The sequence below is a fragment of the Rana temporaria genome, chromosome 9 (assembly GCF_905171775.1).
Source record: "Rana temporaria chromosome 9, aRanTem1.1, whole genome shotgun sequence".
Taxonomy (NCBI): Eukaryota; Metazoa; Chordata; class Amphibia; order Anura; family Ranidae; genus Rana; species Rana temporaria.
The window spans coordinates 86,762,156-86,777,596 of NC_053497.1; the positions used below are offsets into that span (position 1 = coordinate 86,762,156).

Consider the following 15,441-nt stretch of genomic DNA (forward strand, 5'->3'; position numbering starts at 1 on the left):
AAGGAACACAGAATATTTACATGGCTTCAATATGTAATTAACTCATTCCCTGCTGATCCCTAACAGACTTTTTTTTAGTATTGCAGTGTCAGGAACAATGCTAAACATCTACTAAATCTACAGTATCCCATAGCAACCAATACAATTGTTTTTGTCAGCACTGTACTCAAGGCTGAACCTGAAACCTGAAAATGTGCAGGTGCCCTTTCTTAAAGGGGTTGTAAAGGTACAATTTTTTTTCCTAGCTTCCTTTACCTTAGTGCAGTCCTCCTTCACTTACCTCATCCTTCCATTTTGCTTTTTAATGTCCTTTTTTCTTCTGAGAAATCCTCACTTCCTCTTCTTCTGTCTGTAACTCCACACAGTAATGCAAGGCTATCTCCCTGGTGTGGAGTGTCATGCTCACCCCCTCCCTTGGACTACAGGAGAGTCAGGACGCTCTCTATGTTGCAGATAGAGAAAGGAGCTGTGTGTCTGTGGGCGTCCTGACTCTCCTGTAGTCCAAGGGAGGGGGCGAGCACGACACTCCACACCAAGGAGAAAGCCTTGCATTACTGTGGAGTTACAGACAGGAGAACAGGAAGTGAGGATTTCTCAGAAGAAATAAGGACATTTAAAAGCAAAATCAAAGGATGAGGTAAGTGAAGGAGGACTGCACTAAGGTAAAGGAAGCTATTTAGGAAAAAAAAATTGTACCTTTACAACCTCTTTAAGCCATAAGGCATAATTTTTTTAAGCCATAATGCCAAGAGAAGGAAAGGGGGGGGGGGGCAGGGAGGCTTTTCTTGGTACCAGCAAAAGCATAACAGTCACATAAAATCAACACAAATCTTTATTATATTATATGAAAAAACATATATAGGTATACACTAGGAATGCACCGAAATGGAAATTTCAGAACCGAAACGAAACTGAAAAATTCGAAATGTCATATTTTCGTAATTTCGTATTTCGAATTTTTCAGTTTTCGAATTTTTCAAATTTCGAAATTTCGAATTTTTGTATTTCGAATTTTTCAGTTTTCGAATTTTTCAATTTTTGAAATTTCGATTTTCGAATTTTTCGAAATTTCGATTTTCGAATTTTTTAATTTTCGAAATTTCGATTTTCGAATTTTTCAATTTTTGAATTTTTCAAGTTTCGAATTTTCGAATTTTTCAATTTTCGAATTTTTCAATTTTCGAATTTTTCATTTTTCGAATTTTTGAATTTTTCCAATTTTCGAATTTTTCAATTTTCGAATTTTTCATTTTTTGAATTTTTCAAGTTTCGAATTTTTGAATTTTTCCAATTTCGAATTTTTCAATTTTCGAATTTTTCAATTTTCGAATTTTTCCAATTTCGAATTTTTCAATTTTCGAATTTTTCAATTTTCGAATTTTTCCAATTTCGAATTTTTCAATGTTCGAATTTTTCAATTTTCGAATTTTCGAATTTTTCAATTTTCGAATTTTTCACTTTTCCAATTTCAGATTGGAATTTTTCAGAATTTGAAATTTTTCAGATTTGGAATTTTTCAAATTTCGAATTTTCGTATTTCCGAATTTCGAAAATTGAAAAATGTTTCAAATTTCGAATTTTTCAATTTCCGAATTTCGAATTTTGAAAAATTCGAAAATTGAAAAATTCGAAAATTGAAAAATTCGAAAATTTAAAAATTCGAAAATTGAAAAATTCGAAATTACAAATTTCGAAAATTAAAAAAAAAAATTGAAAAAATCGAAGTTCGAAAATTTTAAAAATTTTTCAATTTTCGCATTTTCCAATTTTCGAATTTCGAATTTTTCGGAAATAGGAAAATTCGAAATTCGGAAATTGAAAAATTCGAAATTTGAAACATTTTTCTATTTTCGAAATTCGGAAATACGAAAATTCGAAATTTGAAAAATTCCAAATCTGAAAAATTCCAAATCTGAAAAATTCCAAATTCTGAAAAATTCCAATCTGAAATTGGAAAAGTGAAAAATTCGAAACTTGAAAAATTCGAAAATTGAAAAATTCGAAAAAATCGAAAATTGAAAAATTCGAAAATTGAAAAATTCGAAATTGGAAAAATTCGAAAATTCGAAACTTGAAAAATTCGAAAATTGAAAAATTCGAAAATTGAAAAATTCGAAAATTCGAAACTTGAAAAATTCGAAAATTGAAAAATTCGAAACTTGAAAAATTCGAAAAAATGGAAACTTGAAAAATTCGAAAATTGAAAAATTCGAAAATTGAAAAATTCGAAAATTGAAAAATTCGAAAATTGAAAAATTCGAAAAAATGGAAACTTGAAAAATTCGAAAATTTAAAAATTCGAAAATTTAAAAATTCGAAAATTTAAAAATTCGAAAATTTAAAAATTCGAAAATTTGAAAAATTCGAAAATTCGAAAATTTAAAAATTAGAAAATTAGAAAAAAAGTAAAACACTCATCTTGTCATGAACTGAAAAAAATAAATACAAAAAGTCTGGGACTGCTGGTCTGTGACAGTCGGAAAAATTCGAAAATTCGAAAATTGAAAAATTCGAAAATTGAAAAATTCGAAATTGGAAAAATTCGAAAATTGAAAAATTCGAAATTGGAAAAATTCGAAAATTGAAAAATTGAAAAATTCGAAACTTGAAAAATTCGAAAAAATGGGAAATTGAAAAATTCGAAAATTGAAAAATTCGAAAATTCAAAAATTCGAAAATTGAAAAATTCGAAAATTGAAAAATTGAAAAATTCGAAAATTCGAAAATTCGAAAATTGAAAAATTCGAAAATTCGAAACTTGAAAAATTCGAAAATTGAAAAATTCGAAAATTGAAAAATTTGAAAATTGAAAAATTCGAAAATTCAAAAATTCGAAAATTCAAAAATTCGAAAATTCAAAAATTCGAAAATTCGAAAATTCGAAAATTGAAAAATTCGAAATTGGAAAAATTCGAAAATTGAAAAATTGAAAAATTCGAAAATTCGAAACTTGAAAAATTCGAAAAAATGGGAAATTGAAAAATTCGAAAATTGAAAAATTCGAAAATTGAAAAATTGAAAAATTCGAAAATTCGAAAATTCGAAAATTGAAAAATTCGAAAATTCGAAACTTGAAAAATTCGAAAATTGAAAAATTCGGAAATTTAAAAATTCGAAAATTCGAAAATTGAAAAATTCGAAAAATCGAAAAAAAGTAAAACACTCATCTTGTCATGAACTGAAAAAAATAAATACAAAAAGTCTGGGACTGCTGGTCTGTGACAGTCGGTCACAGACCTTACCTTAACTGCTGCTCCTGGCGTTTGTGATTCCTGCCGTCGGGTGATGAGCAAGCTGCTCGGAGTCACGCAGGGTTCGATGGCGCCCAGCCCCCACAGAACGCGGACTTCACTGTTGACTGTCTGAGGGGAGCCGCATGGACAGCTGATGGTTGGACTCACACCCGCCAGTGACTGGCTGCGACGTCACAACGCCGATGCTGGCAGTGGCAGAGCAGGGGAAACAGGAAATGAGCCGTACGGACGGTAATTATGTCCGGCTCTGAGGTGGGTCATTATCGGCCAGTATTTCTGTTGTTTCGGCAGGACCCCAAAAACACGATTTTTGACCGATATGTATCGGCACCAATATATCGGTGCACCCCTAGTATACACTTACAGTACAATAAGAGCGAGCGTAAAACTAACCCATGGAGGAGGCTTAATGGGGTAGTAAACCATCATGTTTTTTCACCTTAATGCATTCTATGCATTGAGGTGAAAAAACATCTGACAGTTACCAGCCCCCCCCCATTTTACTTACCTGAGCCCTGGAAATTCCGAGAACGAGCTGAATCTTTGCCTGGGGTTTTCGGCTCATCATTGGATAGATTGATAACAGCGCAGCAATTGGCTCCCGCTGCTGTCAATCAAAATCCAATGATGCGAGTGCCGGGGGGCGGGTCGAGTCCTGCACTCGGCGGCTATGGATGCCGAATGCAGGACTTGGGAGCGTGTCCGCAAGGTAACCCCCTTAGGAGAGCGGTTCCACAGGGGGTTATCTGAAGCGGTGAGGAGCCGAGAGAGCCGCCAAGGGACCCCAGAAAATGGCATTCGGTGCCACTCTGTGCAAAACGAGCTGCACAGTGGAGGCAAGTATGACATGTTTATTATTATAAAAAAAATGTAACCTATAGTATCACTTTAACTGCAACTATAATGTTTTTACCAATACTATAAAGCATAACACATAGTTTAGTTGGTATGTACAGTTAGCATGCTCATACTCAACATGTTTCACAGTTGGGACCACTTCCTCAGGAGAACAAAAAATAGAGTGCCAGTAATCCTACAAAGAATATAGATTTACAAATATACAGTTTAATAAAATGTATATAGATGCTTGTTAATGCAATTTTGACAGCTGTAGTAAACACAGAGATGCTCCAGGGACTTTTTATTTCCTGGATACATTTCACTCATCCCCAGCCTTGACCTCATGCTTAGGCTTCTCAATCAGCAGCCATTCTAAATAAATGGTCTTTCTCACTGATAATTACCACCATTATCACTTGGTATGTATGGGATATCTGTCCATCTCACTATGCTATGTTAGAAAGTTTTCTTTTGTATTTCTTACTACCATACTATATATGACACCAAATGAATAATGTTATTTTACTCACATAGCCCTTGGTGGTTTTGCTTGCTCCCACTCTCACCTGTGGGGGAACTTTCTGTAACCAGTTCACTGGGTTTTACATCTGCGGTGCATCTGATATCCAGGGTGAGCATTTTGGTGTTTACTACAGCTGTCAAAATTGTAGCGTCTATATACATGTCAAGCGTCTATATACATTTTATTAACTATATATTTGTAGCCTGATTATTTTCTTTAGGCCTTTTGCTTTATTGGTCTTACCAGTAATCCATTTACTGTCTTCTCCACTCTTGATGAAGGAGCAACTGAGACACTGTTGGTTATCAGCATTGTCCATCTTGGGAGAGGGTAGTGTTAAGCAGGAAACATGCTCTCAGTTTTTTTCGTTCAGCCTAACAGATTCCTGCATCCACACAAGTTATATGGATGCAGGAATCCACTCCACCCCCTCCCGCCAGGACGCCCTGTTTTCAGAATACATTTGAATAAGGTTTTCCAACAGTTGCATTTGACAAAAGCCAATCTAACAGATTCCTGCATCCACACAAGTAATATGGATGTACGAATCCCCCCACTGGGACTCCCCTCTGTCAAAATACACTGATCAGCCCTGCAACTGATTGGCTGCAAGCTGATGATTGAACAAGGTTTTCCAGCAGTCCCGTTCAACAGAAGTCAATTTAATGATTGGCTTCTATTGAACCCGGGAGGGCAACACAGGGATCAAAATTCATCTGGTCCCTGCTGAATTGTACTAGCAGATTAAGATGGACTCCGCTAACAAATAAAAGCCAAACTGCAGTTTACACCTTTTAAAGCAGTTACAGCAACAGTTTATTTTCCTTTGGGATACATGTTCCCCATAAATTATCAAATGCTGGCCATTGTAGAGGCCCCTGATGGTGGTAAATAGTTACTCTCAACCCTCTGACTGACACGTTTGCTTGACAGCTTGGTCTGTTATTTGAAGCTGAAAAATAAAAAACTTATTGATTGGACCACCAGGTGAAAATAAAAGAAATAAAGCCTAACAAAAGAAAAATAATGCAGCCATAACATCTACAATCAGTAGGCTGCAATATAATACATTTTCATTTTTAGGGTTTAATACAGCTTTAAACTCAGAGTCCAGAACAGGCAGGTTCTGTATAATGAAAACAGTAACTAGGAGCTGCAGATTATTGCTGATGGGATTTCAGCTCCAGGCCCATCATCTCACTTGCTTCTCTGGAGCATAGCATTTCTTAATTTGCTGGCAGGCTGAAAGTGAAAGACAGAATGGTGGTGTATTCTATTCTTCCAAACTTGACTTAGGACAAAATAATTTCTAAAGCCCCCTGTGCCATTCTAATGTTGTCCCCACTCTACCCAGTATGGTCGTTTCACATCTTTGATATTGGAGTTCCTAAGCAGTTAAGAGGAAAATGCCAACCCCCCACAACCCCATCTAGCTTTGATATGACTCTTAGAACCATTTCTACTACTGCTTAGTATGAAGTTGCATTTGAAATCCACCCAAACCTTTTATTTTTATTTGGGATAAAAGATGCAGAGTTCAACCTACCACCTCTCTTTTGGTGACCTATGATATCTTGGTGTGCCACTCAGGCTCTTTGTGGGGTGTATATGGTAATTTTGCAGGTGCTGGGAGTGCCGGTAAGAGATGGAGCTTGTCCTGGCTCCTGCTGTAGCTCAAAGGAAAAGGGACGAGGTAATTCCTGAAGCTGTGCATCCGTCTCGTCCTGTGGTTAGTGTCAGGCCTCGTACACACGGCCGAGTTTCTCGGCAAAAACCAGCAAGAAGCTTGCCGTTTTTTTTTTTTGCCGAGGAAACCGGTCGTGTGTACACTTTTCAACGAGGAAACCGCCAAGGATCTCGTCGGGCCAAAAAGAAAGCATGTCTTCTTTTTCCCCGACGGCAATGGGAAAAGTTGGCTCGCCAAGATCCTCGGCGGCTTCACAAGGAACTCGACGAGCAAAACTATGTGTTTTGCCCGTCGAGTTTCTCGGCCGTGTGTACGAGGCCTAAGAGTGGCAACTTCAGCCTGGGCTCCAACCAGGCCATGCCCCCCAAATACATTTTGCTTTGCGTCTGTGAGCTTAATAATGGGGATCCCCATGTGGCTTCAAGGATTACATCCTCCTTTTTCCTTTGACCTCTCTTTTGGTGTCAGTGAACATGGCAGGCAGACCTCCTTTCATTGTCTTAGGAAGTACTTGTGATTTGAACTTGGTCCCAACTTCTATACATTTCCATGGAAAAATCTATTAGGGGCTGGTGATAACATAGGGCCAAATTCTCAAAAAGTCTGCGTAACTTAAATTTCAGCAGTTAAGTTACACTGACTTAAAATTTCTACCTAAGTGCCTGATCGTCAAAGCACTTAGGTAGAAATTACACGCTGTGTAACTTAAGTGCCGCCGTCGTAAGGCGGTCCTCCTCTCCTGGGGGCGTTTAAAATTTAAATGAGGCGCGCTCCCGCGCCGGCCGTACTGCGCATGCGTGTGATGTCATTTTCCCGACGTGCAGCGCGCGAACGTAATTAACGCCGGTCGGCTTTGAGAATTTCGACGGGACACTAAAGTTGCGACGGGTGAAAAAAAAAGACGCGCCGGGAAAACAAATAATTATAAAAAAAATGTCAGCGTCGCTCAGCATGCATTCCTGAGAGGGAGAACTCCATGCCAATTTTCAAAGAAAAAAACGGCATGGGTTCCCCCCCCAGGAGCATACCAGGCCCTTAGGTCTGGTATGGGTTGTAAGGAGAACCCCCTCCGCCGAAAATTCGACGTAGGGGGTCCCCCTACAATCCATACCAGACCCGTATCCAAAGCACGCTACCCGGCCGGTCAGGAATGGGAGTGGGGACGAGCGAGCGTCCCCCCCCTCCTGAGCCGTGCCAGGCCGCATGCCCTCAACATGGGGGGGTTGGGTGCTCTGGGGCAGGGGGGCGCACTGCGGGCCCCCCCACCCCAGAGCACCCTGTCCCCATGTTGATGAGGACAGGACCTCTTCCCGACAACCCTTGCCATTGGTTGTCGGGGTCTGCGGGAGGGGACTTATCGGAATCTGGGAGTCCCCTTTAATAAGGGGGCCCCCAGATACCGGCCCCCCACCCTAAGTGAATGGATATGGGGTACATCGTACCCCTATCCATTCACCTGGAGGCAAAAAGTAAAATTTAGTAAACACACAACACAAGGCTTTTTAAAATAATTTATTATTCTGCTCCGGATGCCCCCCCTGTCTTCGTTATTAGCTCAATTAGCAGGGGGGGCTTCTTCTTCCACTCTCCGGGGGTCTTCCGCTCTCCGGGGGTCTTCTCCGCTCTCCGGGGGGGGCTTCTCCGGACTCCGGGGGCTTCTTCCATCTTCTCCCCTCTTCCGCTGTTGACTCGGCGAACCCCGGTTCTTCTGCAGCTCTCCGGTGCCTTCTTCTTCAGCGCTGGCTGCCTGCTATGTTTGTGTGTTAGCTCGATTTCAAACAGGCAGCCGGCGCGGTCTTCTGTGGCGTCAGGGTCTTCTGGTCTTCTCCCCTCTTCCGATGTTGCCTCGTCGCCTGTTGTCGCTGTAATGATGGAAGCGCGCCTTGCATCACATTTATATAGGCATCACCGTCCCATCATGCTCCGGTAGGTACCCACGTGGTGGGTGCCTACCCACGTGCACCCACCACGTGGGTACCTGCCGGAGCATGATGGGATGGTGATGCCTATATAAATGTGATGCAAGGCGCGCTTCCATCATTACAGCGACAACAGGCGACGAGGCAACATCGGAAGAGGGGAGAAGACCAGAAGACCCTGACGCCACAGAAGACCGCGCCGGCTGCCTGTTTGAAATCGAGCTAACACACAAACATAGCAGGCAGCCAGCGCTGAAGAAGAAGGCACCGGAGAGCTGCAGAAGAACCGGGGTTCGCCGAGTCAACAGCGGAAGAGGGGAGAAGATGGAAGAAGCCCCCCGGAGTCCGGAGAAGCCCCCCCCGGAGAGCGGAGAAGACAGCCGGAGAGTGGAAGAAGAAGCCCCCCCTGGTAATTGAGCTAATAACGAAGACAGGGGGGGCATCCGGAGCAGAATAATAAATTATTTTAAAAAGCCTTGTGTTGTGTGTTTACTAAATTTTACTTTTTGCCTCCAGGTGAATGGATAGGGGTACGATGTACCCCATATCCATTCACTTAGGGTGGGGGGCCGGTATCTGGGGGCCCCCTTATTAAAGGGGACTCCCAGATTCCGATAAGTCCCCTCCCGCAGACCCCGACAACCAATGGCAAGGGTTGTCGGGAAGAGGTCCTGTCCTCATCAACATGGGGACAGGGTGCTCTGGGGTGGGGGGGCCCGCAGTGCGCCCCCCTGCCCCAGAGCACCCAACCCCCCCATGTTGAGGGCATGCGGCCTGGCACGGCTCAGGAGGGGGGGGGACGCTCGCTCGTCCCCACTCCCATTCCTGACCGGCCGGGTAGCGTGCTTTGGATACGGGTCTGGTATGGATTGTAGGGGGACCCCCTACGTCGAATTTTCGGCGGAGGGGGGTCTCCTTACAACCCATACCAGACCTAAGGGCCTGGTATGCTCCTGGGGGGGAACCCATGCCGGTTTTGAATTTAAAAATTGCCGTGGAGTTCTCCCTCAGGAATGCATACCAAATGCCGTCGCTGGAATGGGCCTTTACAAGGTTTGGCTAACTTTCCACATTATAAAACCAGCCCTAGTTTTGCGCCGGCAAATTCAGAACTTAGGCAGAAATCAAAGTGCTGAAATGCTTTGAAAATCTGCTTAAGTCCTCATTTGCATACGCAAAGCTGCATTTCAATGAGAAATGCCCCCAGTGGCGGATGCGGTACTGCATCCTAAAATCTGACCGTGTAAGTGTCTTACACATGTCAGATTTTCTGCCTAACTTTGGAAAAAGCCTTTTGAGAATCGTTTCCAAAGTTAGGCACAGGGATACGCAGGCTGAACAGCAGTTAAGTCTGCGTATCTCTTTTGAGAATTTGGCCCATAATGTCTATCTTTTGCATATTAGTAAAAAAAGAGATAACGCTATTACAAAAAGACATTGGGCCAGATTCAGCGTATCTTTAGAGCGGCATAGCGCATCTGATATGCGCTACGCCGACGTAACATAGAGAGGCTCGTACTGTATTCACAAAGCACTTGCTCCCTTTCTTGCGCCGGCGTAAAGTAAAATGGCCGGCGTAAGCCCGCCTAATTCAAAGTAGCAAGGCAGTGGGCGTGTAGTATTATAATGAAGCGTGACCCCATGTAAATGCATGACCGAACGAACGCCGCATGCGCGCGCATGCTCAGAATCACATTGCAAATACTCCCTAAGATACGTCGGCTCAATGCTTTCGACGTGAACGTAACCTACGCCCAGCCCCATTCACGTACGACTTACGTAAACAAAGTAAAATACGACGCTGTTCCCGCACCCATACCTTAACATGACTTACTCCTGCTTTAGGTGGGATAACTTTACGACAGATGTACGCCTTACGTAAATGACGTAGCTTACTGCGACGGGCGCAAGTACGTTCGTGAATCAGCGTATCTAGCTCATTAACATATTCAACGCGTAAATCAATGGAAGCGACCCTAGCGGCCAGCGTAAATATGCACCCAAGATACGACAGCGTAAGGAGACTTACGTCGGTCGGATCAAGCAGAAATTCAGGCGTATCTGGTTTCCTGAATACAGCGCATACAGAGATACGACTGCGCATACTACAACTTACGCGGCGTATCAACTGATACATCGGCGTAAGTTGTCTGTGAATCCGGCCCATTGTGGTTGGTTTACCAAAGGCAAATATGCTGTTCATTTTGCAAGGGAAGTTTTCCCAGAGCTCAGTGATTGAGGAGAAGCTCTGCTCACGTCCATCATCCGATCATGTGCAAGCAATCATGTGCAAGCAAAAATGCTGTTTTTTAATTTGTATCTTACTTATATTTGCACGTGATTAGGTATTCTTTGCCTAGTGAATATTTACCACATTCCCTGAGGTCTGGGAAAATCTCTCTTGCAAAGTGAACATTACAGGGTATGTGTAAAATTTAAAAAATCACAGTATATTTGCTCTGTAAATGATGTATGAAATAACATTTTCTCAACTGGATATATATAGCCCATTGCCTTTGCCTATTCTAAAAAAGGAAAAAAAAGAATAGGTGATTCAAGCATCAAAATGATGCAGAGTAGAGAACATAAATATTATAATGTATGCAAGCAATGAAGTGGAAGGGAAGCTTAGGTAAAGTAGAAGGCTGTTACACAACATTAAAAATTAATTCTTGCATTTACCACCCGGGTACATTATTCCTGTCCTCTATAAGACATTACACTTCATCTGCATAATTACTAAAGAGTCTGGAACACCCTGGACACTGTCAATGGTTCCCTTAGGGCTGGTACATTAATGTGATTCCAAGCTCAAACTGTTCTTGGCCATGCAAAAGTCCCTAGGTTAGTTGTAAAACAAATGAAATATTAACTCATTCAGAAGCTGAAAATCAATCTCAGATTTATCTGTAGAGATAAACCAAATCAAAGACAACACTTTTCAGCCAGTGCAACCAATTGTGACTTTTAATCTGAAAGCACTAGTGTCATTTTAGCTTGAGCTATTGAATTTTGTAAACAACAGGTTTATAGCAAAGTGAGAACCTGAAAAAAATGAGACAATGAGCTTACTTGTTCCATATATTTTGTCAAGCCTGATTAGTTAGTAAACCAATGTCTTTATTATGATATGTAACACATTTATTTTGTCTTATGTTCCAGGCACCTGCAAGCTTGGCTGGGCATATTATTGTACAGGAGGTGGAGCAGCAGTTGCTATGCTCATCTGCACATGGCTGTCATGTTTTGCTGGAAAGAAGAACAAGCCATCCCTATACTGACAATATACAGAGATTGATGGATTGCTGGTCATTACTTGCTCTGTACACCTAGCAGCTAAAGTTATTAGATATTTAAACTAACTTATTAAAGTTGTGGGTAGTGTATGACTACCCACAACTTTTTCAGTTTTGGATTGAGAAGCTTCTTATTTGCTCCTGTAATTGGCTCTCCTCCTGCCAATATAGACACAGGAGAGGATGCAGAGTAATCATCCCTGTGTGTCTGTGTGAGGAGGAAAAAAGGGAGGGGGGGAATATCCCCCTCAGAAACTGACAGGCACTTTCTTCCTCACAGAAGAATCTTGGCCAGCTTGGCCAGGCAGCAGGATATTTTTCTTTTCAATTAATGATTATAGTAGTAACTGCTAAGAATAAAATGCATGTAGAAGCTTTTAAACTTAATTGATTAGATGGTACATGCTTCCCAATGTTTGCTTTTGTATTTCAGGGGAGCAAGGTTATCTGACTGCACACATGCTTGTACTCTTCCCAAGCCCATTGATTACTATTTGTGCTCACTGATCGCAGACATTGACATAAATCTGCAAAAAAAAGTGCCTGGCAGTAAAGGCTAGCAATCTGTTCCTGTATAACAAAGGGAAAATACAATCCCTATGTACTGACAATATGAAAAAAGCAATGAAAAATGTCAAATATATCACACACAATAAACATACCCAAATGCTAATGAATGCACCCCTAAGGGGGATCATAGAAACAAAACAATATATAAACACCAGCAACAAATACTGTATATATTAGTACCATTGCGCTTGAAAAATATAGAAAAAAAAACACGTACAAATGTAAAAGTTTCCAAGTGAATTATGATCAGGTAAAATAAAGTATTATACTATGTACTCATGTCATGACAATAAATTGCAATTAAGCCACAGAAGCACCATATGTGCCACCAAAACAACAATTCTTTTATTAGGATGTTTGTAGAACTCAATACAAATCACATTTTAGATGTCCAGATTATTATCCTTTTTACCTTATTCAGCTATACAGGTCATTCTCAAAAAATTAGCATATTGTGATAAATTTCATTATTTTCTGTAATGTACTGATAAACATTAGACTTTCATATATTTTAGATTCATTACACACAACTGAAGTAGTTCAAGCCTTTTATTGTTTTAATATTGATGATTTTGGCATACAGCTCATGAAAACCCCAAATTCCTATCTCAAAAAATTAGCATATCATGAAAAGGTTCTCTAAACGAGCTCTTAACCTAATCATCTGAATCAACTAATTAACTCTAAACACCTGCAAAAGATTCCTGAGGCTTTTAAAAACTCCCAGCCTGGTTCATTACTCCAAACCGCAATCATGGGTAAGACTGCCGACCTGACTGCTGTCCAGAAGGCCATCATTGACACCCTCAAGCAAGAGGGTAAGACACAGAAAGAAATTTCTGAACGAATAGGCTGTTCCCAGAGTGCTGTATCAAGGCACCTCAGTGGGAAGGAAAAAGTGTGGCAGAAAATGCTGCACAACGAGAAGAGGTGACCGGACTCTGAGGAAGATTGTGGAGAAGGACCGATTCCAGACCTTGGGGGACCTGCGGAAGCAGTGGACTGAGTCTGGAGTAGAAACCACTCAGAGCCACTGTGTACAGGCGTGTGCAGGAAATGGGCTACAGGTGCCGCATTCCCCAGGTCAAGCCACTTTTGAACCAGAAACAGCGGCAGAAGCGCCTGACCTGGGCTACAGAGAAGCAACACTGGACTGTTGCTCATTGGTCCAAAGTACTTTTTTCAGATGAAAGCAAATTTTGCATGTCATTCGGTAATCAAGGTGCCAGAGTCTGGAGGAAGACTGGGGAGAGGGAAATGCCAAAATGCCTGAAGTCCAGTGTCAAGTGATGGTCTGGGGTGCCATGTCAGCTGCTGGTGTTGGTCCACTGTGTTTTATCAAGGGCAGGGTGAATGCAGCTAGCTATCAGGAGATTTTGGAGCACTTCATGCTTCCATCTGCTGAAAAGCTTTATGGAGATGAAGATTTCATTTTTCAGCACGACCTGGCACCTGATCACAGTGCCAAAACCACTGGTAAATGGTTTACTGACCATGGTATTACTGTGCTCAATTGGCCTGCCAACTCTCCTGACCTGAACCCCATAGAGAATCTGTGGGATATTGGGAAGAGAAAGTTGAGAGACGCAAGACTCAACAATCTGGATGAGCTTAAGGCCGCTACCGAAGCATCCTGGGCCTCCATAACACCTCAGCAGTGCCACAGGCTGATTGCCTCCATGCCACGCCGCATTGAAGCAGTCATTTCTGCAAAAGGATTCCCGACCAAGTATTGAGTGCATAACTGAACATAATTATTTGAAGGTTGACTTTTTTTTAATTAAAAACACTTTTCTTTTATTGGTCGGATGAAATATGCTAATTTTTTGGGTTTTTATGAGCTGTATGCCAAAATCATCAATATTAAAACAATAAAAGGCTTGAACTACTTCAGTTGTGTGTAATGAATCTAAAATATATAAAAAGTCTAATGTTTATCAGTACATTACAGAAAATAATGAACTTTATCACAATATGCTAATTTTTTGAGAATGACCTGTATATAGACCTAGAATAAATTCAGACTAACAGCTAGACGCATAGTTCAAATATATACACTCACCGGTCACTTTTAGGTACACCTTGCTAGTACCGGGTTGGACCCACCTTTGCCTTCAAAACTGCATTAATTCTTTGTGGCATAGATTCAACAATGTATTGGAAACATTCCTCAAAGATTTTGATCCATATTGACATGATATGATTGTGCTTTCAGAGATGGTATTCCCCATACCTTGGTTGTAACGAGTGGTTGTTTTAGTTACTGTTGCCTTTCTATCATCTCAAACCAGTCTGCCCATTCTCCTCTGACCTTTGACATCAGCAAGGCATTTTTGCCCACACAACCACCGCTTACTGGATATTTTCTCTTTTTTGGACCATTCTCTGTAAGCCCAAGAGATAGTCGTGCGTGAAAATCCCAGTAGATCAGCAGTTTTTCAAATACTCAGATCAGCGCGTCTGGCACCAACAACCATGCCACGTTCAAAGTCACGTAAACTCCCTTTCTTCCCCATTCTAATGCTCGGTTTGAACTTCACCAAGTCATCTTCCCCACATCTAGATGACTAAATGCATTAAGTTGCTGCCATGTGATTGGTTGATTAGCAATTTGTCTTACCAAACAAGGTGTTCATATTAAAGTAACCGGTGAGTGTATGTTTACTGTTTTACAAAAGGATTTGTAATTTTGCACAAAAAGTTTTGCAATTTACACACATCTCCCACATTGCACAGCCAGGCAGATGACATGCATATTTCTATATGTGTTTTGGCTCTGTAACATTTACAGTGGCTTCAGCAGACAGACCTTCCTAATAGTCTAGCCACAGGCAATGATAATATGGTGTCTGGCTATTTGCTGAACCATGTAACAGAAACCTCTTTATAGATGATCCATACACAAGTGGATGCATCGAGCATTAAATGGTCATTTAGGAGAGGATGATAGTAAAAGCTGAAATGTTTGAGGCTGACAGGTTGCAGTAACATGCGACGTTGCCACACTGTACAGTAATGTGTGGTTATTTGTCTTTTAAAATGGCACTCCAATACACAATTATAGTAGAAGGCAATGCACCCCCTAAGGTGCAGGTCTGGTTTTTCCTTTCTTTGACAAACTTTGGCAGCCCATTCCAAATAAATTGTCTGCCTTATATCAATACACATGAATGCATGACATACCAGAAATACAGAAACATAAATGTTCCACTGATCTAACAAAAGTTTGGTCATGTACCCAAATTTGGTGTTCTTTATAAGTCAGGAATTATTTTTACTCTGTCTCTTGGTGTCCCTACCCCGTCAGCTCTATATAAATACTTTCAAGAAGCCTCAGAGCATTGCTGGTGAT

At 41.1% G+C, this 15,441-nt stretch overlaps 1 protein-coding gene across 3 annotated transcripts in view; it reads left to right on the forward strand.

Moving 5' to 3' along the window:
• Positions 1-12,362, forward strand: part of LHFPL1 (LHFPL tetraspan subfamily member 1) — a 33,698-nt gene extending 21,336 nt beyond the window's left edge. For all 3 annotated transcript variants that reach the window (XM_040323865.1, XM_040323866.1, XM_040323867.1), the window contains one exon: positions 11,386-12,362. In XM_040323865.1, coding sequence (XP_040179799.1) covers positions 11,386-11,504 — 119 coding nt within the window. In that variant the 3' untranslated portion in view covers positions 11,505-12,362. The remainder of the gene's footprint in view (positions 1-11,385) is intronic.
• Positions 12,363-15,441: the final 3,079 nt, after the last annotated feature.